This window comes from Dicentrarchus labrax, unplaced genomic scaffold, assembly GCF_905237075.1.
Source record: "Dicentrarchus labrax unplaced genomic scaffold, dlabrax2021, whole genome shotgun sequence".
NCBI lineage: Eukaryota > Metazoa > Chordata > Actinopteri > Moronidae > Dicentrarchus > Dicentrarchus labrax.
This window is the reverse complement of record NW_026136710.1, coordinates 25,121,855-25,148,702: the sequence shown is the minus strand read 5'-3', so window position 1 is coordinate 25,148,702 and position 26,848 is coordinate 25,121,855. Positions and strand designations below refer to the sequence as shown.

The 26,848-nt window shown below is 40.0% G+C and overlaps 2 protein-coding genes and 1 long non-coding RNA gene across 4 annotated transcripts; 2 read left to right on the top strand and 1 right to left on the bottom strand.

Annotated features, from left to right (window-relative positions):
• Nucleotides 1–1,498: 1,498 nt before the first annotated feature.
• On the top strand, nt 1,499–9,906 carry psmb10 (proteasome 20S subunit beta 10). The gene is made up of 8 exons (XM_051412381.1): nt 1,499–1,697; nt 4,216–4,309; nt 5,389–5,486; nt 6,324–6,464; nt 6,688–6,803; nt 6,976–7,034; nt 9,143–9,294; nt 9,780–9,906. Exons 1-8 carry the CDS (start codon nt 1,633–1,635, stop codon nt 9,889–9,891), a joined length of 837 nt encoding a protein of 278 aa, XP_051268341.1. The 5' UTR covers nt 1,499–1,632; the 3' UTR covers nt 9,892–9,906.
• Nucleotides 9,151–26,848, top strand: LOC127370383 (uncharacterized). 2 transcript variants are annotated; one of them, XM_051412396.1, is made up of 5 exons: nt 9,151–9,294; nt 15,304–15,491; nt 16,423–16,544; nt 19,896–19,970; nt 26,324–26,848. In XM_051412396.1, exons 2-5 carry the CDS (start codon nt 15,371–15,373, stop codon nt 26,450–26,452), a joined length of 447 nt encoding a protein of 148 aa, XP_051268356.1. In that variant the 5' UTR covers nt 9,151–9,294; nt 15,304–15,370; the 3' UTR covers nt 26,453–26,848. The 2 variants fall into 2 exon arrangements, with proteins under 2 accessions (XP_051268356.1, XP_051268355.1); XM_051412395.1 differs by lacking the exon at nt 9,151–9,294 and adding an exon at nt 11,934–12,340.
• Nucleotides 10,986–13,011, bottom strand: LOC127370397 (uncharacterized). The gene is made up of 2 exons (XR_007886228.1): nt 12,857–13,011; nt 10,986–11,176 (listed from the first exon to the last, which is right to left on the bottom strand). It is a non-coding gene; the product is annotated as an uncharacterized LOC127370397 (long non-coding RNA).

The window sequence follows — 26,848 nt, the reverse complement described above, 5'->3', positions numbered from 1 at the left end:
ACAAATATTATGTAATGACTTGACAAAATGTAATACATTTTCACTTAATTATATAATGACAACCTGAACCAAATATGTAATATATTTCTCCACATTTTATAATAAACAATTTTATATTGTGGTGGCTATTAGAAAATGTGTGAGTTGCCCATTTCTTTATGAACTGAATTTTGAATAAGCTGAAGCTTTTTGATGGTCTTTAGGAAGAGCCCAAGACCATTGCAGAAGTCAATCCTGATAGAAATAAAAGCATGAATGTTACATTTATTTTAGTAGACCTGAAGGCAAACACTGAGTCAGGGGAAATAGTTTGGAAAGGATTTATTGAAAAACATCTGGAGGATGGATGAAGGTAATGGAGGTTGAAAAAGGCTGGGGCAGTCACGCTGAAGAGAGTGGAGAATGGCTGAGGTCTTAACTGGATTGACATGTGGGTTATGGCAGAGCAGAGGTGTTAGCACAAGAAAAAAAACAGGTTAGAAGGAGCATGGGAAAAAGTTCACAAAAAGCTCACTAGAAATAATCTACAAAGTAGTCTGGCCACTACTCTACTGACACATTGACAGAACAATGTGGCAATGAATGGCTGCTGAGCTGGGGTTCTTGAAGTGACTGCTGATGAGCTGATTGTGACCTATTACCTTTTCATCATAAAAAGTTAAACTCTTACAGTTTTGTTATAACCGCCACTATATTTAATTATTTATTACAAAATAAATTACACATTTTGTTTGTGCTGTTTGTGGCATATTGTTACAAAATGTGGGTGCTTGGTTATTACATAATGCAGTGTTATCATGTGTTGACTGGTTTTAGTGTGTTAGTGTTTAGTGGATTTAGTGTCTAATTTGATTTTCAACAACACCAAGAAACAAAATGTGACAGTATGTGTGATATAATTGTAATCTGGTGTCTTTAAAATACAAATTTGCTTACGTTAGGGTTGGACTTAATTTTAAAAAGCAAGGAGAAAAGTGAAACTAGATTGTTAACATAAAGTTTGTTTGTTTTGTGGCACCTTACTCGACATTTTAGGCATCCATGAATCAGCTTCCATCTTAACACTGTCAAATTTGAATACACTGCAAGAAATTTCAGTATCAGTAAATTTTAGTGGCTCATGAGTCTTATAATAGTTTATTTTCGTAACATAATGTGAGTATTTAGAAAAGCGCTTATAAATCAAATTTATTATTATTATTATTATTATTATAATGGCAGTTTGTTTTCTCTCATACAAATCAGCTAATTCCATTAATGATGCCACATGGAGGGTTGTTTTTTTTATTTACTACAGGTGTAGATACCTCTTTTATTCAAAATCATCTTTGAGTCTCGCTTCAGAAAGAAAGTATTAAAATGAACTAATCTAGGGGAAAATGGGGATTTGTTAACTCCTCTGACCTGTCGGCTTTTTGGTGAAAAATCACCCTTTAACACTCATATCAGAATAAATGTCTGGTCAATGTAGATATTTTTTACAGTGTAGAGCAGGAAGGTTTGGCCTGTGCTGAAGAAACGAAAGCAAAAGCAACCTGTAAAAAGCGCTGACACACAGACTGACGCTTTTTATCTTCGATTCAGAATCAGCTATCAACTTTATTTCTCATCTCCTCTGTCTTCACAGTTAAGATGTATTACAGTTTGGAGCACTGTGAGCTGCAGACTGGAGGTTTCTGCTTTGAAAACAGTCGCAGGTAAAGAAGCACTCTATCGATTTTTACTGAGCCTAAAATGGTGCTCAGGAGGAAATACTATATTAGGTGTATACTATAGTGTGTCTTTTTCTGTCTTGATCTATAGTGAATTTATAAGTTTTGTTATCATTCTTTGTCTCCTGTAGTAACCTTAATGTCACCATGGCATTCTTGTGTTGTTGCTTAAGGTACTTTAAGTAAGTCTTTGTGGCACAGAGACCAACACGGTTAAGTTCATATAGGGCTGTAACATGGAGTTTAGAAATACTGAAATCATCCACGTCCAAGTCCCAGACAGCTATACTTTGAATGACATTGACTGTGATTGTAATTTGATTTTCGAACAAGGAGATCTAAATGTTGATATGAAGCCAAAATTATTTTGTTGGTGAAACACTTAATATTGTAGCGTCCGGCAGGACTTGTTGATAAGATGACTAAAAGCGTCCGGTATACTCGACGCAGACCAACTGTCGCGTGACAACGTGACGTCACGGGAGCACCGTGACTATCTATACTTGCGCGTGGTGGTCGCGGCACTAGTAGCAGTCTTCTCCTGAACAGAGGTGTCGCTAGTGAGGAAAGGCTACCGAGTTTGCTATTTCTACGCACTAGAAGAAGAAAAAGTTTTTTGGTTATTTTTTTTTCTTTCCAAATCGGTCGCGGAGGTTCTTCCAAATTTTAAAGCGCCCAGTATACTCGACGCACTCGAGCTGTCGCGCGACAACGTGACGTCAAAATGACGTAGATCTCGCTGGCGCGCCAGGATTTTGGCCCGGTCGCGCCGTGTCGCGCACCACTTTTTTTTTTCAGCTGCGCGCGACAAACCGGAAACAGGAAGCTGGACGATCTGTACGATCCTTCAATAAAGGAGCACAGAGACGCCGGAATTCATGGCGCCATGAATGTTGGAATTGAGGAGGACATATGCTGGAATATTTGGAACAACCTCCGCGACCGATTTGGAAAGAAAAACAAAAAAACTTTTTCTTCTTCTAGTGCGTAGAGAGAGCAACGTCGGTAGCCTCACTAGCGACACCTCTGTTCAGGAGAAGACTGCAATTAGTGTCTGCGTCGAGTCTGAGTATACCGGACGCTTGTGTTATTCAGCAAACCACCTTTTATTGCTGTAACAGTACAGGTTACTGTCGGCCGTAACCACGCCAAGACAACCAAGAACATAAAGTTAGCCGTAACTCCAACTGTGCCTTCGCGTTCACCTCAACTCGCTCACACACGCGCGCACTCGCACAGCCCTCATCCCCTTCACACTCGCACCCCGCCCCCCTACCTACTCATTCAATCCCAAACATGTCATTAACTCACAGAACTTTTGACATTATAACAGAACATTGCTGCAGGGTCGCTGCAATATGTATGTATATATATATATATACATACTTCTTCATTAATTTAATGGGCTTACATTTTTCAAATTTAAATATATTCAGTATAAGAAATATTTATATATATATATATATATATATATATATAACAATCAAGTTACATGTCAAATAAAGGCCCTAAGGTTCCAGAAAAAAACCCTGGTTACCACAGTGGTAGCTATAACTGCCTAAAGTGCAAGAGCAGTGGCTTATTGGGCTCCAGCCCCAAATGTTTTCTCAAAAGCCCCAAATCTTTTAGGCTTTTGAAATAACTTTGTGGCATTTCCCCTCAGTTTCTCTGACTGAACCAGAGCAAAAGTTGAAAGAATATTTCAGTTAAGTATTCTTTGGGGTTCCCTGGTAACTCACCTGGTTGGGCGTGCACCCCATGTACAAGTCCTTACTGCAGTGGCCCAGGTCTGATTCCAACCCTTTACTTCATGTCTGGATACATTCTGCAGCAGTGGTGGAAGTACTGTGAATCTGTACTCAAGCTGAAGTACTGTTGCATTTCTAAAATCTTACTCAATTATCTAAATCTACTGGTGTTGAAAAATATTGAAGTAAAAGTATTAAGTATTTTTATCAAATCAACTCAGTTTTTGTAACTTTTTACCTGTTGATGCTTAGTGCATTGTCAACAGCAGGCATTCAGTTGAAAGGCGAGATCCATGTAGAAAATACTTACTTTCAACAAAGCACATTTCTGTGATAAATGATAAAAGGTATGACTAGATCAACGAAGGCAACTTGATTTATAAACAAATATACAGATAAAGCAGGAATTTTGTCTCTTAAAAGCAGACTTAAAATGTTTTTGTACACATGTAATTAGTATACATTTCTCCCAGTGCACTGCAGAGTAAAATGTGTATGTATGTCTGTATGTCCATCCAAAATATGATAATCTCATAAAATATAATGCATTTATTTTTTACCAAAGACAATACATTAATCACTTGATTATATAAATTATATATAATTCAGAAAATCACAATATATGTCATACCTATATGATTGAGTTTGAATACGGATTGGAATTTTTCAACTGAAGCATAACTATTTAACTGCTGTTTTTGAAAAACATTATCGGTCTTCCTTCCTTCCTTCCTTCCTTCCTTCCTTCTTTCCAGGAATGTAGTGTTGGAGTCCAGTTTGTCAGAACTTGGCTACAAAGCCCCCATTGCCAGAAAGACAGGGACCACGATCGCTGGCATTGTTTACAAGGTGAGGATTTGCCTTCAGCATTTTCACTGAGATACAAAAACAGACTGAAAGAAACCAGGTGGTTAAAGAAACACTCTGTCTGGAATAAGGAACTGAAGCAGAACGTTGGGAGCTTAGTTGGGTAGAAGGAGTCCGAGTGTGCTGATCCAGAGTCCAGAAATATTCAAGCTGATTAGTTGCTGATTATCCAAACAAAGTAGGGGGAAGCCGACACAAGGTACCAAAAGCAAAAACAAACTGTAATTTACTTTAAGCAGAATCTACAATCTGGCAATATGGAGATGGCTGAGCAGAGTTGAGTTGTAGCTTGAGGTTCTGTCCTGACTCTGGTGCACCTACACACAATCACAAAATCACGGGGAGAGGTACAGAGAGAGAGTGGCTGGAGCTGATGTCCCAGGGGCAGATGTAACAAGAATTTAAGATGTGTTAACAGAATTTGATGGAATAATTGCACATTCTTTATACAAATGTCAACATTTAAGTTGAATACCAAATTTTCTTCCAATAAAGGACATTTTGACAGGTATTACATAACCTGTCAAAACAGCTGTTACAATTACAATTAATCGTTTATTGAAATGGTTGCCAATTAATTAATTGTTACTGCTGTACTTAAGCAGCGTGCTTGTTTTTTAATGTAACTTTAAATCTTTACACTTCGGGGTATGGATGTATACTTGGGAATATGTTGATTTACAAACTGAAATTAAAACAAAAATTGAAAAATCTGAAGATACACAGCATTGACTGACCATGGTCATTGGGGCTTGCATTTTTGAAATTATATAAAGTTAACTTAAACAAGTCAATTGAACACACTGGAATTAGAACACAAATACTTTAAATAATGCACAATTTAGGTGCACTCAAAACAACTTTTCTTGAGTTTTTACTCCAACAATATATTTTGAATTAGTTTTAATTGGTAATGGGTGTTATACATTTTTTGGAGGATTAAGTTATGTTAACTTACTCCTTTTATTAAGATATGCTGTTAGGACTCTGTTTTAGTGTTTAGGAAGTAAACGCTTGACATCAGTCAGATATGGTGAGTATTTCCTGTATTTGTCTGTCAGGATGGCGTGATCCTTGGGGCAGACACCAGGGCAACAGACGACATGGTGGTGGCTGACAAAAACTGCATGAAGATTCATTACATCGCTCCAAATATCTAGTGAGTAAAACTAAAGGTCCACAACAGGACAACCCCTGGCTGTGTCCTCACTCATATTCCCAGTATAACTCTGGAAATGAAATGTATTTCAATTTGTTTTTTAAAGATTGGTTCAAGGGGTGTGTGAAATTTTAGTTTAAAGTAATTAAAAACAATTTAGAATTCTTTCTTTACTTTAAACTCCTAGATTACATAGAATAACATTTGTTGCCAATTTTTTACTGTACTCCTGGAAAGTTTCAATTTAACCCCACTTTAACTGGACTATTACAATAGGTTGGCCATTACTTGAATCTGGGATTCAATCCCCAGCTTGTCCTGGGCTTGTATTTAGGTGGCCTTGAGCAAGACCCTGAACCCCAAATTTATCCCAGTATGCGTTTATATGTAAGAGAAAAATGAAAGTCCCTTTGGACAAGAAGCATCTTTCAACATGCAGTGGGAGGAGCCAGGGATCAAATTGCCAACCTTCTGATTACTGGACAATCCGCTCTACTTCCACAGCTACCCCAATTGGTGAAGCAAGGTAGTTGTGATCTGCCACTATATGCCATTAGATGCCACTTAATCCTAGACCTGGACCTTTAAGCATATGATAGTAAAACAAATGTTTAAAAAAGTGTATTTGATCATTTAGTGGGTTAGGATTAGTATGTAAAACATGTAACTGCATTTTTATGTAAAAGATTATAAAGGCTTTTAGAGCTTTTATTTAATTACATTTTACAGCCTAATGAGACAGTAAAGGCTGTATAACAGTTCATTGTTATCAAGATAACGGTGATCTAATTTGACCATATATTGGGAAAAATGAACTATGACCTCTATGTTCTCTAGCTGCTGTGGGGCTGGCGTGGCTGCAGACGCAGAGATCACCACACAGATAATGGCATCCAACGTGGAGCTGCACACACTCAACACTGGGCGACCCCCCCTTGTTGCCATGGTAACCCGGCAGCTGAAACAGATGCTGTTCAGGTAAAGGGTAATGTAAATATAAAGGATACAAAATTCAAATCACTTATGGTCATATATTAAGCATTTTTCAGTTTCTGTTTCTTGTATAATCATAAACTCTTCTGTCTTTTGTTTTCTTGAGTTTCTATGTTCATTGACATCCACATGTGTCCAGGCAGACTTGTTCCTTATACCTCCCACTGAAAGAGAAAATGCAACAAGTTTTGTCTGTCTGGTTGTTCAGGTACCAGGGTCACGTCGGTTCATCTCTGATTGTTGGAGGAGTTGATGTGACTGGAGCTCACCTGTTCAGTGTTTACCCACACGGCTCCTATGACAAACTGCCTTTCCTCACCATGGGTACGTCGTGCTTATGTGCTTAATGTACTGTGTAGATCCGTGTGTGTGACTAAGTTGGACGGGTGTTTCACATTCACATTCATTTGTTATTTCAACCATAACATCAGACAAAATATAAAAAAACTGAGTAAGCAAAATTAAAGCAAATCCTAATGTTTGATTCTGGTTTTAGGCTCTGGAGCTGCAGCTGCTGTCTCTATATTTGAGGACAGATTCAAACCAAACATGGAGGTGAGACTAACTGTCTGCTTTTTCTTTTATGTGTAATAGGATAAAAATTACATAAAATTACATAAAGAATAGAGAATGGGGTCCACTGCAAATGACTTCACAATGTATAAATACCAACCATAATACAAAAACAAGACAAGAAGGCAGAAACCCAAAAGAAAAGAGAACCCCAACATATTTGCAGGGTTTGTTGTCATTAAACATTATCTATAGGTGACTAGAGATAGATAGATAGATAGATAGATAGATAGATAGATAGATAGATAGATAGATAGATGGATAGATAGATAGATAGAAATACTTTATTTTATTTATCCCCGAAGGGAAATTATAATGTTATAGCAGCTGATTAAGAGTCAATTATTATTAGAAAGCCTTATTGCAATGGGGAGGAACGATTTTCTATATCGTTCCTTAGAGCAGCGGGGATGAATGAGTCTGTTGCTGAAGCTGCCCTTTAGCTTGTCCAGTGTTGTGTGGAGGGGGTGGGAGGGATTGTCCATGATTGCCAGCAGTTTTGCCAGCATCCTCTCCTCCACCACCTCCTCCAGGATGACAAGCTTAGAGCCAACAACAGACTCGGCCTTCTTAATGAGTTCGTTCAGTCTGTTGGCGTCTTTTCCCGCAACCCAGGACACCGCAGCAAAGAAGATGGTGCTCGCCACAACAGACTGATAAAACATCTGCAACATCCTGTTGCAGACATTGAAGGTCCTGAGCCTCCTCAGGAAGTAAAGCCGGCTCAGGCCCTTCTTGTAGATGGAATCTGAGTTAGCTGACCAGTCCAGTTTGTTGTCCAGTGTGACACTCAAATACTTATACGCCGACACCATATCCACATCTGTCCCACCGATGTTGACAGGACAGGAGAGGGGAGGGGCTTGTTCCTCCTGAAGTCCACCACCATCTTCTTTGTCTTTGCCACGTTCAGCTGCAGGTGGTTCTCCCCACATCACTTCACAAAGTGATCAACCAGGTCCCTGTACTCAGCCTCCCCTCTGCCCTCCCAGACACCCCACAATAGAATTAGAATATACTTTGTCCCCTAGGGGAAATTTGTCATGGACTCAAAGTGCTTAGTGCATAGTAGTAGCTGCCCTTACAGACAATAAATACAAATAAAATACATATAACAGCTAAAGACGTACACATAGGCTACATACACACTCATGACACATCCAATGAAAGATTAAAGCAAATAAAAAACAAAACAAACAAAACACCAAGTTATTGCACACTTTCCAGGCCCCAGCATACAGATCTATTTAAAATTTTGATGGAGGTGGATACGAAAGAGTATTTAAAACGGTTCAGTTTGCATTTTGGGATTCTGTACCTTCTGCCAGAAGGCTAGAGCTCGTATTCTGTTTGAAGGATGTGGGACGGGTCCAACAATACCCTCTGTGCCTGCCTGAGTACAGACTGCTCATAGATGGACTGAAGAGAGCTTTTCAGTCCTCCCCATCACCTTCATGGCAGTCTGTACCAGGCACTGCAACTTAGATCTGGACTGTGTGGAGAGATTGCCGAATCATCAACTCCCACATGGGGCTGATATGCGAACTGCAGGGGGTCTTGTGATGGGCACACTAAAGGTCTGAGGTGTGCCAAGATCAGTCTCTCAAATTATAATACAAATCTTAAATGTATTAGCACCAAAATTAGAATCAAGAGCAAGATAGTCTGATTGAGTTTTTTAAGTATTTAGGTTTAACAGTAGTACTGATTGGTGTTAGCACAGTACCACTTAGATAACGTCCACACTGCGTCGCCTGTTTTAAAAAAAAAAAAAATGTAATATATTATAGCACTTTAGGCCAACCCAAATTTCTCCTCAGGGACAAAAAAGTTTACTCTAATCTAATATGTGTAAAAAAACCCACATTGTTTTCTCCATCTATATATAGTCAGTTTGTTACACTGTATTAAGGTTGCAATACCTCACTGGCAGTGTATAGCTTGCTTGGAATGTAAGACATGAGTAAATGTGGATGGTAAGTGCTTTTGTTGGATTTCAAGAGGTAAAAGGCTGAATTGCAGTACAACCAACAGCCTTTCTGACCCTGAAAATGAAACTGTACATAAGAATCGCTTGTTCCTCCTTTCAGCTGGAGGAGGCAAAGCAGCTCGTAAATGACGCCATTGCTGCAGGGATTTTCTGTGACCTGGGTTCAGGAAGCAACGTGGACTTGTGTGTTATCACTGAAGCTGGGGTGGAGTACCTGCGAGGCTACGACAAGCCCACGATGAAGGGAAAAAGGTGAGCCATTATATGTGTACCTTTTATCAGAGTCGTTTGTCTTCCAGTTCCTTTCTCTTAAAAAGGTGACCTATTATGCTGAATTCCAGCTCTATATTATTAGTCTGAGACTCCACTCCCTTCAAAAGAGATGCAAAGATCTGTGCATCACAGTTTGTTTCTGCTGCTAGGGGGTCGCTCACACCAAAACAATGTCAAAAGATGGAAGTTTGATGATGTTGTGAAGTAGCGTGGGAGCGTGGGATCATGGGAGTTGCAGTCAGCCTGCCTTCAGTATTAATCCTTCAAGAGGTTTCTACCGGAAGCCCAATAGTCCACAGATAAAGCAGTTCCCTAGTTAAAAATGACAAAAAAAAAAAGAAGATCTGAAAATTGTATCATAAAAATACAGCTTAGAACTGCATAAAAAGTACATTTATGGCCTGAGGTTTTGGCAGAGAACCATAACACAGATTTTTTCTTCTCCTTGTCTGTCTTTTTTTCAGAGAGGGACAATACAGGTATAAGCCTGGCACCACGGCCATCCTGACCAAAACTATAACTCCACTTTCTCTGGATGTGGTCGACGAATCTGTTCAGATCATGGACACTGAATAAAACACAATAAAATACTCCTGGTGTTACAGGTTATTTGTTATCTGTCAGATGATCTGTACCTTTTTTATACAGTTCTTAATTCTGTATTATATATTTATTTATACATATATTATGTATATAGTATTTAACGAAATACTGAGATACAGGCCTAATGTGTATTTTTTTTAAGTTTTCTTACACCCCGTATAATCAAGAAGACCTGGTGCCAGACCTTTTCGGTCCGTGTATGTTTTGGTCATTGGATTTTCCTTTCAGAAACGGGTATTAAAAAACAGAAAACGAGTGGTTATTTGATTTTCGTTTTAAAATACAAAAATTTAAATTGAAATACAAGGTGTTTTTCTTTTTCATGGTCAAAAAGGGATGAACGAAATTAAAAAAATGATTCGATTTTCATTTTCTATTTCATATAACAAAAAATAAAATCACTAGAAAACAGAAACGGAAAAAAGGCCTGTTTTTTCATATTCTGAGACCGAATGTTGTCATTTACAGGACGGTGCTGTGTAGAAGAAACAGTAGACTAGTAGACTGCGGTCAATCCAGCCGTGAGTCCGATCTCCGTGGTCAAATCAGCCGCACTTAAATTTCGAGTGTACAAGTATTCTCAGCATTATGGTAAATGCGGAGAAAAGCCGTATTTACTTCCGGTTTTCAAAATAAAGGTATTTAGAGCCGTAAACTATAATTCAAATATGTTACAGTGTTGTGCCCCTGATGAATAAAAAACACTTTATATCAAGTATCTTTACTGCACCAGTGTGGAGAAATGCCAAAATAAAAGCCTCATATTTATGCCTCCAGAGATTGCATATTTGACCATATTTGAGGTACTGTAAAAACATATTGCTCAGTGTTTCCTGGCTATGGATGGTATATTTGACTATTACACATATGAGACTACAAGCATACTTAATATCAAGCATTTTTACTGTACCAATTTGGAGAAATTCAACAATAAAAGTCGTCCATATTTGTACCTCCATGTGGTATTTTCATATATTTGAGTAACTGTAAAAACATATTGCTCAATATTTCCAGGCTATGGGTGAAGCATTTTCATTATACTTCAATAATGATACAGTAATCATGACAAAATTTCACACAAATGTTTAATAACATCTTGATAATATAAACACTAAACACAAAATCCTACACAATTCTAATTTGTTTACTTTTCACACAAAATGCAATTCCAGTCCACATGCTTCTTATTTTGCAGCTCTGCTGTGTCCATTTGTAGGCACTGTATGTGGAACCACCTGCAACAGCTGCCACACTGAATCTGTAAAAGGGAAAAATAATATATGAGGAAGAGACAGTAGGTACAATGGTGTTTTGAAGTTAAAACTAATTATTTTTCCCTTTTACAGATTCAGTGTGACAGCTGTAGAGCTGCAAAATAAGACGATTTTTGTCATGATTACTGCATCATTATTGAAGTAACGTTATAATGAAAATGCTTCACCCATAGCCTGGAAATACTGAGCACTGGTGCAGTAAAGATACTTGATATAACGTGTTTTTTATCCATCAGAGGCGCATGAAACACTTTAATGTAACATATTTTATTTTAAATGTAGGTTCGAATGATAGCTTACTGTTCTTAATACCTTTATTTTGAAAACCGGAAGTAAATACGCTGTTTCTCCGCATTTACCATAATGCTGAGAATACTTGTACACTAAATTTAAGTGCGGCTGATTTGACCACGGAGATCGAACTCACGGCTGGATTGACCGCAGTCTACTAGCCTACTGTTTCTTCTCCACAGCACCGTCCTGTAAATGACAACATCCGGTCTCAGAATATGAAAAAACAGGCCTTTTCTCCGTTTCTGTTTTCTAGTGATTTTATTTTTTGTTATATGAAATAGAAATTGAAAATCGAATCGTTTTTTATATTTCGCTCATCCCTTTTTGACCATGAAAAAGAAAAACGCCTTGTATTTCAATTTTAATTTTTGTATTTTAAAACGAAAATCAAATAACCACTCGTTTTCTGTTTTTTAATACCCGTTTCTGAAAGGAAAATCCAATGACCAAAACATACACGGACCCTTTTCTATGTGGATTTTGCAGTCTCTACAAAGGTACTCCAAAGGCTGCTTTCTTTATCAAATCATCAGCTTCCTTCTGTTTTTAACCAGCTTCACGGTGCGTTTCAATCTGGTTTCAGATCCTACCACCTTCACCGAACCCTGTAATGTGTATTCTCTTGCTTACAACCCCGCCCATTCAGCGAGTGGTGATATTTCTCACCAAGCCCTCCCAGAGTTTTCCCCGCCCACTTGTTCCAAGCTGGTTGGTTGAGCTGGTGAACAGGCGTCGTTTGATTTTCAGTGGGACGGTGCGTGTGGTGGCGGCTCGGCGTAATAGAACCACATAGTTCCATTTCCAGTATTTTATTAAATAAATCTAAAATTCGGGAATACTGTTCAGCTCTACAGGTACGTTTACAATACCTTATTGGTTCAGGGAACTTATAAAAAGGCGGAGTTAATATGAGGCCGTAAAATAGCTGGTAATTAAAAGTTATTATACGGTAAAAGCGAGGAAGCTAGGGAGTTAAGTTAAAGCTAGCAGTTAGCTAATTAGATTACATTACATTTAACGTGAGAGAATTTTCCGCAGCTTGCATCTTCAAAGGTATTTTCGTGATCTCACAAATGTTTAACGTTACACCAAATGTATCCCAGTAATATCACGAATGAGGCCACATATCATATGTTGTGTTTAGTGAGGAAGCAAAAAAAACTATGGAGGTATTGACGAGAAAACATTTGAGAGAGAGTAAAAAACTGATCGCTACTAGGGTAACGGCAATAAACTCGTATTAGAAAAGGTGAACAAATTTAACCCGAGGTATGCTGTCTTAGTAATTAACGCTCCATGTCAAAACTTCTCCAAACAGGTTACGTTAGTGGTTAACTCGGCGTTACCTATAAACTAACGTTAACTGTTACCTCTTCTCCGCCAACATCTTGTCGAGAAAAATGCAGTCGACATTGGCGCACAGATTAAGAGAGGCGAAGGTGTTTAGAGATTAGAGAATCCTCTAGTTTACCCCGATGGTGTTAAATATAAGAAATATATCGATTACCATCACCCCATCTATGCCGGTGTTATATTCCAACGGGTTTTTGAACTAACAGGTTGCCGTACGCGTGCGCATGTTGTGTACAGCAGATTTGATGTGTCTCTGTCACCAGATTCGTCACACATTCACAGACATATTACTGGTGATTTTCATGTCGCATCTCATAAATACAGTAGCGAATATGGTTGTATAAGTGAGCCCTACATTACAGCCACACACAAAAAATAAATTGAATAAAATATAAGTTTGGCCAAATTGCATCAAGCTGGTTTCAGTCTTGCTAGAGGAAAACTAATACAATCCGCACCTTACTGCGTTTCTCTTCTTTCAGCCACTCGAGTCATGTATTGATTGGTTACTTCAGCACCAAGCAGGTAACATTTTGTTTGGGGTTGATCTAAAACAACTGGTTACCTCGGGCTTGTTGTTTGTGGACATTAAAAAACGAAACATTAATTAGAAATCATATTATAGCAAAGAAACATACTACAAGACAAAATAAGTAATCATTGAATATAAATGCAACAACATATGTAGAGTGAATGTCACTCACTGTCCCTTAGTTAATGGCAGGCAGCAGAGTCCTCCCCTAACAGGGCTGGTAGTTTTTCTTCATCTAATAGGTTAAGAAAACCTTTTTGTTATTAATTCAGATTTATTAAAATATGTTTCTCTAAGATGTTTATATTTTACACATTGGTTGAGGAAATGTAGCTTTGTTTCAGGTTCACTGAATGACAGCACAGTCTTTGCTCTACAGGGAGCTAGGTTTTCCTGTGTCTCCCCTTTTTTCAATAGCAAGGCTGTGTTCGCTCAGTCTGTATTTGGTCAAGGTTCTTTTTAGTTGTTGATCAGTCACCATGCTCAAACACTATGTGGTGTACTGTCAATTTAGAGCCAGATTTTGCTCTGTGCTTTTGTTTGTGTTTTCCAATAGGGTATGTAATTTAGTTTTAACTGATTTGTAATTTGATCGAGTCTGATTTGTGATACGTCTGTTCCTGTGGTGTGTGAATAGAGCAGGTTTGTGGACCTGTGGATTAAGAATCTCAGGATCAGTTGGGTAAGCGGAACCCTATTACTCCTCTGCTCTTGGCATTGCACGGCTTGGTAATGCTACGAGAGGGGTCACATAGTTTTAAGTGTGTCCAACAGTTAATTGCCCTTCTTAGTGATAGTGGGTATTGGCCTATTTCTGCCCTTCATGTATTGTTTGTAGTTTTGCTCTGGATATATAGGAAAATCACTCTACTCCATCTAAGCAAAAACATATATATTCACACATTAGTATCTGGAAGTGGAGAATGTTTGACATTTTTGCTTCATGATTAATTGATTATCAGAATTGTTGTTACATTTATCTAATAATCATTTCAGCACTACTTATACAAGCTTATATGTTATACATCCTTAAAGGGACATTGTGTAGGAATTTCTCCCATCTAGCTGTGAAATTGTATTTTGCATTCAAACGAATAGTGCTCTCTAGTGCCTCGCGTTTTCAAATGTGTATTGCAACTACGGTAGCCGTTATGTACCAAGAAGCCTACCTGTCGAGGAGAAAGCAGGCAACTTCAGCGTCCCTTTGAAAGTCTTTCTCCTTCATTAGCTATTTCCACCTGGGAAAAGCTACCCCGATGTTTACCCTTGTTTTTTGAATTCGCCGGTCACATTGCCTTTTTAATTCCCTTTTTCGCTTTTTTGGCGACGAGGATTCCTTCTCCTGTGGCTCGGCATAAGTATGATCCTCCATTATTAACTAAAGTGCAGTGCAGACTTTCAAATGTGCTGGGGCAGTGACAAGCGCCTCTCACTGATCTCCTTCTCCGTTATAGCTGGTTTCAGTCACGTGACGCTGGCTCTGAACAAAAACGCGTTGTGGATTAGCTAGACAGGTAGGCTAGTGCTTTATGTCCCTCACAGCGATTGTAGTTTTTCAAAATGGCGGAACGACATGGAAGCCTCTATGGACTTGCCCGTCCAATGTATATACTGATAAGAAATTCTTCGCTTAAGAGGATAAGTCAGATCATTGGCAGAGGTAATTTTACACCAATGAGGACACATTTATGAATGAAGACATTGATTTTAGCTTATAAAATACTTAAAACACTACACAATGTCCCTTTAATAAGTTAGTGTTTCATTGTTGATGGGTCGATAGACCTGTGGAGACTCTTGAGCTTCAAGGTCCATGTTCTGTGGCTGACATGACCTTAGAACTCTCCATGGAAGACAATTATCCATAAAAAGTATCCATCTCCTGTAAAGAGTTGATTTAAAGGTTTGTTTTTTGGTTGTTTGTCTCCTCAGTCTTTCCCAGTGATACCTTGGCTGCAGTATTTTTCCTTTTGTGGTCCTGACCTGTGTGTTGGAGGTGATGCGTCGCGATTCAGCTAGCAGTCGCCGGAAGGGCAAAACCCCTCAACGTCGCCCACCCCTGTTCGCCTCGGGAACCCCCGGTTCCAAACCCAAGTCCCCAAGACGGAGTGGAATTTCAGGTAAGAGTGAATTATGTAGTGGGACTGACCTTTGAGCTAATGATTAAATTCTCAGAAATAAGTCACTGCAAGGCAGGAGTGAATAACACTGATTATCCGGTTATCATGGCACATGTCAGTGGGTGGGATATATTAGGCAGCAACTAAACATTTTGTCCTCAAGTTGATACGTTAGAAACAGGAAAAATGGGCAGTGTAAGGATTTGAGTGACTTTAACAAGGGCCACAATGTGATAGGTAGACGACTGGATCAGAGCATTTCCAAAACTGCAGCTCTTGTGGGGTGTTCCGGGTCTGCAGTGGTCAGTACCTATAAAAAGTGGTCCAGGGAAGGAAAGGCAGTGAACCGGACCAGCCACTGGTCATGGCCGAGGCTCACTGTTGCACGTGGGGAGCGAAGGCTGCTCCTTGTTGTCCGAACTAACAGATGAGCTACTGTAGCTCAGAGTGCTGAAAAATGTAATACTGTTTCTGATAGAAAGATGTCAGAACACACAGTGCATCGCAGTTTGTTGCATATGGGGCTCCATAACATTATGACCACCAGGGTGCCCAGGTGGTCGTAATGTTATGACCGATCAGTGCATATCATCAAGGAAACAGAAGAACAATTGGTGACCTCCTGACAATTCAAGTGTATTTATTTTTTGTGTATTTATTATTAAGTATTTATACTTAGTGCCTTAGTCCTTCCTCAGTACAATGGTCCTTTAATGTTACAGTGTAACTTTGAATTGACTGTCAGCAGATTCTCATCTGACTTCCTCACTACACAAAATTCACATGGGCATCACCATATCAGTACATTGATTACTAACTTTACAATGTCCCTCTGGTGTTTGGTAGAATATTTGACCCTCATTCTTTTTGAGGAAAGCCAACCTGCCTTGCCATCACAACAAACACTCAAGCACGCTCATCTGTTTTCCAGAGCATCATCCTGTGTCTCCCAAGAAGAGAAGGTTTCGACCAGGAACCAGGGCCTTGATGGAGATCCGCAAGTACCAGAAGAGCACAGGTTTTCTGCTCAGGAAAGGACCTTTCTCTCGTCTGGTGAGTCCAACAGCAGCAGACCTTGAGGAGTGTCACCTTCTCACCCTCTCACACATACAGCCTAGTGCAAACATATGATGTTCTTTTAGAATGTGATGTATTGCTGTAGATTAAGCTACCCAGCAGTATATGTAATATAAAGTATTTGAAATTAACTGAACCAACCTCTAAAGCAGTAAAATGCAACATCTACAGTAATGCAGCAGTAATTTTAATCCAAGCTAACCAATCCAGTTAACATCAGCTATAATGACAGGGAACATTTTAATGCTCAGTGAAGTACTTTTACTTTTTGTACTTTTACTTTTAGTACATTTTGCTATAATATTTAGATACTTTTACCTTAGTAAGGTTTAGAATGTAGAACGTTTACTTGTAGTGGAGTATTTTCAAAGTGGGGTAGTACTTTTGCTTAGGTTATGGCCTAAGGTGAGGTGGGGAATGCTTATCCCACCTCTGGTTAGCACACCCACAGCATAACTGCACCTTGTGTTACTGGCCAAGCTTTCTCCTTTAACACTAGGAAAAACCTCATTGGCTCTCGGAAGGGTCAGGGGGTAAGACTGCAGTTCCTTTCTCAAAACCAGCAGTGCTTGAAGTGGAAATAAATAACCAGTAGAATAGAATAGAATAGATCTTTATTGTCATTGTCACAGGTACAACGAAATTTAATGTTCATCATCATCAGTCACTACTATTAGTATAGTTGTTGCTACTGTTGTTGCTGTGCGTCTCTCTCTCTCTCTCTCTCTCTCTCTCTCTCTCTCTCTCTCTCTCTCTCACCCCAACTGGTCGAGGCAGATGACCACCCACCTAGAGCCGAAGGATCTGTCCTAGGTTTCTGCCTCTTAATAGGCAGTTTTTCCTTGCCCCCGTCGCCAAGTTCTTGCTCATGGTGGTACTGTTGGGTCTCTGTAAATGTTTAAGGAGTTTGAAAAGTGTCCTGAGATAACTTCTGTTATGAATTGGCCTTCTAAGCTCCTCAAAGGATATAATCCAAATTCTCTACAATTTTAAAAATGTCTTTAATATTGTGATGCTGCCATGTGTTAGACAGCGGGTTCCCTGCCGCTTTAAAAATAGTATTATGGCATATTAGACAGGAAGCTAGAAATTTCTATGTCAATTTTTATGAACTTTTTTAATAATGTTACATGAGAACTTAACAATACTATTATCTAGCTTTGTAGGTGGAACTAGATGATACTACAGTGATGATAATGCAATTGATTTATTCATGTCCTTTACAAGGCACTCCTCCAGCCAATCCCAACTACCTATGCTTCTGTCCTTTTTATAGCCCCACATTAAAGGGAATCTGGCGTTAAATGCAAGACAAATACACATCCGGGATTCCAAGACCCCCTCTATCTCTCAGTAATAATTTTTGCCAATTAATTCTGGGCTTTTTGTCCTTCCACAAAAAAATATGAGGACATTCTGTTTATATTATCAAACCAAGATTTTGGAATATACAAAGGAACTGAAAAAAAGCTTTCCAGCTAAAATGCACTGGTCCAAGATCTGTAATGTATGTACTATGATTTAATGGTATGGCTTCACTTTTGGTCTAATTATTTTTTTAGCCTGAGAGACTGCTGAATGCTTTAATAAATTCAAATACTTATTATGCAGCCCCACACAACAAATTGCAATGCACAGGGGAGCGATGGCTGACCCATGTGGTCAGATCCAAGACCCTGTTGCCGGTTCGCTGCTTTTTCTTTCTTTGGACCAATGATCATATTGTCTCTGATTGTTGCACTGTTGATTGTCGTGGGTTATAGTAAAATATATCACAAAGTCTGCTGCTTTTACGCAAGGAGATGCCTTGGGGAAAAGTCAGCTGCTTTTATCTCGGTTTTGGATAATTAATAACCGTAGTTAATATAACTGTACATGACTACTACTTTTCATGCATTTATTTAATAGAACTCATTTGAAACTGAGACTAAAAGGCTGAGCTCCTACCCCACACACACACACACACACACACACACACACACACACACAGCACAGCACAGCACAGCACAGTGACAGAGACATGGAGGAGAGAGTTGGCAACATGGATCACTGCACACATAGTTTTGCGAGTAAATCACCTGTACAGCTGCACTTGTCGCTGTCTTCTACATGCTCTTCTTCCTGTAGTATTTAGAATAGTATGATGCACCACCAGGTCAGAAAAAATAACTTCTCTGTAGCTATGGTACTGTAGAAAAACGAGTACCGTCAAGTTTTTAGAATTTTGGTAACAACTTGGTACCGAAGTTCTAGTGACATCCCATAGCGCCGGCTCTGGTGCAGGGGAGTCATCAACATTTTTTCCTAGTTTTTCTGTTGCCCGAAATCATCTAAAAAATTACAATTACACATCAATTTTGACTTCATGGGACCTTAAAAGTTACTGCGCATCATCTTGTACAGCAGAATTAGAGCTTAATGATACAAGTCAATGACACTTAAAATAACTTAAAACTGGAGGTCTCCCAGCTATGTTTCAGAGCTGCGGGGTAGAGTATCGTAGCAATCAGACAAATGATGGTGATGGCTGGAGACTATGGAGCTATTATTGTAACAAAACTATTTACAAATGTGTGTGGAGAGTTGTGTAATTGTATTTCAATCTGTGTGTGCATAATCAGATCTGTAAATGTGTACAGGAATCTGCAAATGTGTGTTTACAATCCGTGTGTGAATAGGGCCGACCCAGGACCGATGGAGACCAGTCTGATAACAGGGAAGCCGAGGTGGTTTACTTGCAGGGTTTGCCTCCTGGCACCCCGGAGCTGACCCCACCGTAACAAATCTCTCCTCAGACACACACAGGTCTCCACACACATTTGCAGATCTGTCACGGTAGAAATGTAGCAAAATTCATGTGTAAAAGGACTTCCAATTGAGAGTCCCACCTGAGTTGTAACTGATATTTCTGTATTTCCAGCTCTTTGAGCAAATACTTGCTGCACTTACAGATTTGTCCACGCATTTACAGATTTGTCCACACGTGTACAAAGTCTTTACACTATCTTTACATATTTACAGATTATTTTACACATTCACAGATCTGATTACTCACACACAGATTGAGATGCAGTTACACAACTCTCCACACACATTTGTAAATAGTTTTGCTCCAATAATGGCTCCATACAAGACGCCATAGTAACGTAATGCAAGCGAAACACACAGTAACAGCTGTACTCCAACTTTGGATAAACTTTGGTGGCCACAGAGTAACGTTACTCACACAGGCCATTGGGCCATGGTTAATTTCGAACCCTGGTGAAAGTTACAGGCAGTTTTGCAAATTAAATTAACTCCATAATCTCTTTTCTCTTCTTGGTTCAGGTTCGTGAGGTGTGCCAGAGTTTTTCCAAAGATGCTCTCAGGTGGCAGATCTATGCTTTGATGGCCCTGCAGGAGGTAAGCAGTTGTCTCCACCACGGGGTTAATTGTCATTCTTAGCAGTGCAGACAATTCAGTGGGCAGTATTTACTTGTGGTAAGCATACTCAAAATGGCTGATGCTAGGGCCACACTGCCTGCCTCTACCTACACCGCATTCCAAATTATTATGCACATTGGATTTAAGTGTCATAAACATTTAATTTTTAGTTTTTCAATTAAACTCATGGATAGTATTGTGTCTCAGGGCTCTTTGGATCATTGAAATCAATCTCAGACACCTTTGATAATTAGTTTGCCAGGTGAGCCCAATCAAAGGAAAACTACTTAAGAAGGATGTTCCACATTATTAAGCAGGCCACAGGTTTCAAGCAATATGGGAAAGAAAAAGGATCTCTCTGCTGCTGAAAAGCGTGAAATAGTGCAATACCTTGGACAAGGTATGAAAACATTGGATATTTCAAGAAAACTTAAGCGTGATCATCGTACTGGGAAGAGATTTGTGGCTGATTCAGAGCACAGACGGGTTCATGCAGATAAAGGCATAATGAGGAAGGTTTCTGCCAGACAAATTCGTAGGATTAGGAGAGCAGCTGCTAAAATGCTATTGAAAAGCAGCAAACAGGTATTTGAAGCTGCTGGTGCCTCTGGAGTCCCGCAAACCTCAAGGTGTGGGATCCTCCAGAGGTTTGCAAGTGTGCATAAACCTATTATCCGGCCACCCCTAAACAATGCTCCCAAGCAGAAACGGTTGCAGTGGGCTCAGAAATACTTGAAGACTAATTTTCAAACCGTGTTGTTTACTGATGAGTGCCGTGCAACCCTGGATGGTCCAGATGGATGGAGTAGTGGATGGTTGGTGAATGGCCACCATGTCCCAACAAGGCTGCGATGTCAGAAGGAGGTGGCGGGATCATGTTTTGGGCTGGAATCATGGGGAGAGAGCCAGTAGGTCCCTTTAGGGTCCCTGACGGTGTGAAAATTACCTCTGCAAAGTATGTAGAGTTTCAGACCGACCACCTTCTTCCATGGTACAAAAAGAAGAACCATGCCTTCCGTAGCAAAATTATCTTCATGCATGACAATGCACCATCTCATGCTGCAAAGAATACGTCTGTGTCATTGGCTGCTATGGGCATAAAAGGAGAGAAACTCATGGTGTGGCCCCCATCTTCCCCTGACCTCAACCTATTGAGAACCTTTGGAGCATCCTCAAGCAAAAGCTCTATGAGGGTGGGAGGCAGTTCACATCAAAACAGCAGCTCTGGGAGGCTGTTCTGACATCCTGCAAAGATATTCAAGCAGAAACTCTCCAACAACTCACAAGTTCAATGGATGCAAGAATTGTGAAGGCGATATCAAAGAAGGGGTCCTATGTTAACATGTAACTTGGCCTGTTAAGATTTTTTTGATTGAAATAGCTTTTATTTCTGTAAATATGATCTCCTGATGCTGCAAATTCAACAAATTACCATTTTAGTTCTCTTTACAACCTTTAAAATGTTTTGATCTCTCTTTCATAATAATTTGGAACAGTGCATTTTGAGAAAAAAAAAAAATCTGTTATCATTAGGGGATTTGTTCAATAAAATTTGTATTACACTCTAATGGTTGATGACTTGAAAATTATACTGACTGTCATTTGCATCGACTATTTAGGAAAACCTGTGAAAAATATCATTTGCATAATAGTTTGGAATGCGGTGTATGTGTGACGGCTACATGGCTGAACTGCTGTGGCCTGCATGTGTGTCCACACAGACAGAATTGCTGCTATTGGCAACGATATCTGTCTACTCTGAATTTGCCAGTGATATTGGCCATTAATAATAAAAAGTTAATTTCATTAGAAATTTCATTTATATTCGGTTTAGACAGATAACAACACATTACCGAATCTCCAGATGACACAGTGCTGTTCTGACATGTTAACATGGGCACTGAAATGAAAATCAAGAGGTTCTGTAAAAAAAACAAGTACCGTCAAGTTTTCAAAAAGTAGTGATTGGTACGAAAAGTAAATGGTAAATGGACCTGTACTTGCATAGCGCCTTTCTAGTCTTCCGACCACACAAAGCGCTTTTACACTACGTGCCACATTCAACCTTTCACACACATTCACCCAAAGGCCATCGAACGGAAACTACATCATCCATTCATACACATTCACACACCGATGCACAGCATCGGGAGCAATTTGGGGTTCAGTATCTTGCTCAAGGATACTATGACATGTGGCGGGAGGAGCCAGGGATCGAAACAACAACCTTCTGATTAGTGGACGACCTGCTCTTCCTCTGCGCCATTGCCACCCGTATTGAATATTATAGAGATTCCAGAATGGCGCCGGTGACAACGGCAGCCTGTCATTGCAGCTCCTATCATTGTTGTAATTTTAGTGTGTTTTCAGTGTTTTTAGCCTGTGTTTCTTTGCTATTTTTAACTGTTTTCTTACTTTCTTATTACTTTGTCCGCGTCGCCTAAATACTTTTTCGGCGTTTTTGAGCACTTCTTATTTTTTGTTTACGCTGGTCTCCATGGCGACGGAGAGTCGCATTGTTTACACCCGCGACCAGATCATCGCCCTGAGGTACCCTAGCATCCTGACTGGAGAGAGACCCTCCATACCGGAGGAGCTGAGGAGGAGACGGCGAGGCTGCAGAGCGGGAGTTAAGCGGAGGATGATGAAGAGGAGGTTTAAACCCTACATCCCTGCAATCATTGAGCAGATACCGGACTCCAATGTCACCCCCTGCTCTCCTCATCCCCGCTGGTGCGGGGTGAATCACCGCAACTTGCGGCCTCTGTGCCGGGCTCCACAGACAGCCAACGCCGCGGCCCCTCCGGTTCCTGCCAGGATTGGCCTGGTAAATGCTAGATCACTAGCGAACAAGACTTTTGTCTTAAAGGATTTCTTCACATCCCAAGGATTGGATTTCCTCTGTGTGACTGAGACATGGCTGAGTGTTGGTGAATCCAGCGCTTTCACTGAACTTTTACCCCATGATTGCTGCTACTTTAACTCCCCGCGGATGTCGGGCCAAGGAGGAGGAATAGCGACTGTCTATAAGAGTCATTATAAATGTAAGCAGCTATTGCTGTCATCCTCTTTCACCAGCTTTGAACTGAGCTTATTTGAGCTTGGTCGCTCTCACACAGTGTTGTGTGCTGTGGTCTATCGGCCTCTCAAGTACAATAAGGATTTTTTAAATGACTTCTCTGATTTCCTGGCTGAAATCATGCCTAAATATGACCGTGTTCTTATTGTTGGGGATTTTAATGTTCATGTGTGTTGTCCTGATAAGCCAATGGCAAAGGGTTTTTTAAACCTCATTGATTCTTTTAATCTTGTGCAATCTGTGTCTGGACCCAAACAAGAACACGGGCACACACTTGATCTTGTCTTATCATATGGTTTGCCCGTTTTTAACCTAGAGATATGTGACACAGTGTTTTTCTGATCATATGCCTGTATTATTTGAGGCTGCTCTTGCCTGTCATACAGTTAAACCTTGCGCTGCTGCTCGGCGCTGTCGCATTATTAACCCTTCCACTGCTGTTCAGTTCTCGGTTTCTTTCAGTCAGAACTCCATCTTTCCTGAGTCTGTATGCAGTACAGAGGAGCTTAGCTCATTGTTTCACTCCACCTGCCAAACTGTTTTAGACACTGTGGCTCCATTAAAATCCATGCAGCCTAAAACTAAATCTGAGCCCTGGCTAAATGACACGACTCATGCGGTCAGACGTGAGTGCCGTAGAGCTGAGCACAAGTGGAAGAAGGACAAACTGCAGGTGTCTTTTCAAATGTTAATGGACTGCTGGCGTCATTATCAAAAAACTGTGAAAGATGCTAAAAGAAAACATTTCTCAGATATTATCCTGTCAAACTGTCACAAGCCTCGTGTTTTGTTTAACACTATTGACTCACTTCTGAATGCCCCACAGACTGCCTGTATGGAGGCGTCCCCTGCTGTGTGTGAAAACTTCCTTCACTTTTTTATTGATAAGGTCACTTCAATTAGGGCTCAAATCTCACCTTCAGCTTATGACCCCTCAATCTCTGTCCCCTGCTCTGCTGATTTTGACCAGTTTGAGCCTGTGACTTTTTCCTTTTTACAGGAGGTTGTTGGTCATTTGAAGCCCTCAGGTTCTCCAAATGATGCTGTCCCCCCTCGACTATTTAAGGAGGTTTTCCCCACTGTAGGACCATCTGTTATTGCAGTCATAAATAGCAATCTGACCTCAGGTGTGGTCCCTGAAAAATTTAAACATGCAGTAGTACAACCTCTGATTAAAAAATCTGCTCTAGATCCTGCAGTTCTTGCTAATTTCAGGCCTATCTCCAAACTGCCTTTCCTTTCAAAAATCCTGGAGAAGATTGTGCAGTCAATTAATGGCCTTTCTGGAAGAACATAATATTCTAGAGGTTTTCAAATCTGGTTTTAAAACCGTGCACAGCACAGAATCAGCTCTCTTAAGAGTTTTTAATGATATCTTTTTAGCTACTGACTCTGGTGACTGTGTTATCCTTGTGCTTTTAGATTTAACTGCTGCATTTGACACAGTAGATCATGAAATACTGATCTCACGTTTGAAGCAGTGGGTGGGTATCAGGGGCATAGCACTGGAGTGGTTCAGGTCGTACTTGGCTGATCGAACTTTCTGTGTCAGCCTAGGTGACTCTGTATCCTCCTCTGCTCCTCTCTCGTGTGGGGTCCCACAGGGCTCAGTTCTTGGCCCTCTCCTTTTCTCTCTCTATTTGCTCCCACTTGGTTCCATACTTAGGAAGCACGGCTTTTCATTCCACTGTTACGCAGACGACAGTCAGATTTATGTACCTCTTAAAAAGAAAAATGAATACTCTGTCAGACTGCTGCTTAAGTGCCTCGACGACATAAAGGCCTGGATGGCTCTGAACTTTTTAAATTTCAATGATAAAAAGACGGAAGTGATGGTTTTTGGTGGCACCACAGGGACCCCCCCCCTGTAGATCTGGGTTCCTTGGCCCAGTATATTAAACCTAGCATCACAAACCTAGGGGTTAAAGTGTACACTGAGCTTAAGTTTGACAGTCAGATCAAGGCTGTTGTCAAATCAAGCTTTTTCCATTTGAGGCAGCTGGCCAAAATAAAGCCAATTCTATCAAGGCAGCACTTTGAGACGGTAATCCACACCTTTGTTACCACTCGGCTGGATTACTGTAATGCACTGTATGTGGCGGTTAATGGGTCCTCCATCGCCCGTCTCCAGATGGTACAGAATGCTGCCGCACCTCTTTTAACTGGCACACGTAAACATGAGCACATTTCTCCCATTTTAGCCTCACTCCACTGGCTGCCTATTCAATTTAGGATCCATTTTAAAATTCTTTTATTTGCTTTTAAATCCCTGAATGGTCTTGCCCCGCCCTACCTCTCTGAGCTTATACACCCCTATATAGCCGTCCGCCCCCTCAGGTCAGATGATCAGCTGCTCCTGAGTGTGCCTAAAACTAAGTGGAAGCTCAGAGGGGACCGTGCCTTTGCTGTGTCTGCTCCTAAATTATGGAATGATCTGCCTCTGCACGGTAAACAGGCCTCTTCTCTGTCTGTTTTTAAAACCAGTCTTAAAACCCATCTCTTCTCTGTGGCCATTGACACCTAGTAAGATGTTGACTTTATTTACTTGATTTAATTTCTTATTTTGATTGCTTTTTATTGCGTGGTTATTACTTTTACTCATGTTTTATGTCTTTTCATTTTATTGTTGTATTATATGTAATTTTGCGCCTCATGTGAGCTGTTATGTCTTTTATTTATGATGTCTTATTTATTCTCCTGTACAGCACTTTGGTCAACTTTGGTTGTTTTAAAGTGCTTAACAAATAATGTTGGATTGGATTGGATTGGATCGATTCTCGTTACATCCCTAACTTAGACGGGTAGGCGGTTTTGACTTCGCTGTGGGCGGGAGGTCAAAAAATAAACTGCAGGTCCCAAAGGATGGAGATGTACAACAAATGAAGTTGACCAGAAGATTAAAGCGTGTTTTTATAAAACAAAAGCAAAGCAAGGCAAGCCTGACATCTGGAGAAATTCCTCAGTTGTTACTGACAGTAAAATAAAAAAATTTAACCCATGGGACAGGAGAAAACACAAAATCTCTATTGTGTGGACATGAATGGTCATATTGTTTGTGGGAGTGGAAAAGCACATAGCAGGAGCAGATGGTAATCGTCAGAAATCCAGTGGGAGCGGGATTAAGAAAACAGTCCCGTTTAGGGCCCAAAAAATATCTAGCAGGCTAAATATCTGGTCATGTTAGTGCTGACATAGTTTGTAATTTCTTTGATTTAAATTCACGTGGTTTTGTTCCTTCTCCTCGTCCTCCTAGGCAGCAGAGGCGTTCCTTGTCATGCTATTCTCAGACGCCAACCTGTGTGCCATCCATGCCAAGCGGGTCACCGTGTTCCCCCGTGACATTCAGCTGGCCAGGAGGATCCGTGGAGTAGATAACCTGTAAAAACAACAAAGTACAAAGTAGACAAGCAAGTACCAGCAACAGGAATGACGTTCTTTTCACTTCTGTCTGTTCTGATATGTTAATACTGGTTTTAAATACTTAATCTGTGTTTAGCTTTATAGTTTCTACAGGTTCACAGATCATCACTGTTAAAGTTATGAAACTTAGGAAAAGGTAACAAGTAAAAATTAAAAAAAAAAGAAACAGAAGAAAAAAATAAATAAATCAAGCCACTGTATTTTTATACATTGTTGGATTATTTTATTATACTTAATAGTTCTGCTGTTTTATTGTTATTGTTATCATTGTTCTGTGTTGTATTGATTTTGATGTGTACATATTGCACCCCATTCAAGTAAAGTTATTTTGTTAATAAACAGATTTTTCTTTTACTTA

What these genes read in the sequence shown, in the direction of transcription:
- psmb10 (XM_051412381.1), top strand. Translation starts at nt 1,633, where the DNA reads ATGTATTACAGTTTGGAGCACTGTGAGCTGCAGACTGGAGGTTTCTGC. An exon ending in TGCTTTGAAAACAGTCGCAG is followed by an intron (nt 1,698 to 4,215) that starts GTAAAGAAGCAC and finishes CCTTCTTTCCAG; the next exon opens with GAATGTAGTGTTGGAGTCCA. An exon ending in ACTGCCTTTCCTCACCATGG is followed by an intron (nt 6,804 to 6,975) that starts GTACGTCGTGCT and finishes TTCTGGTTTTAG; the next exon opens with GCTCTGGAGCTGCAGCTGCT.
- LOC127370383 (XM_051412396.1), top strand. Translation starts at nt 15,371, where the DNA reads ATGCGTCGCGATTCAGCTAGCAGTCGCCGGAAGGGCAAAACCCCTCAA. An exon ending in AAGACGGAGTGGAATTTCAG is followed by an intron (nt 15,492 to 16,422) that starts GTAAGAGTGAAT and finishes TCTGTTTTCCAG; the next exon opens with AGCATCATCCTGTGTCTCCC. An exon ending in CTTTGATGGCCCTGCAGGAG is followed by an intron (nt 19,971 to 26,323) that starts GTAAGCAGTTGT and finishes TCGTCCTCCTAG; the next exon opens with GCAGCAGAGGCGTTCCTTGT.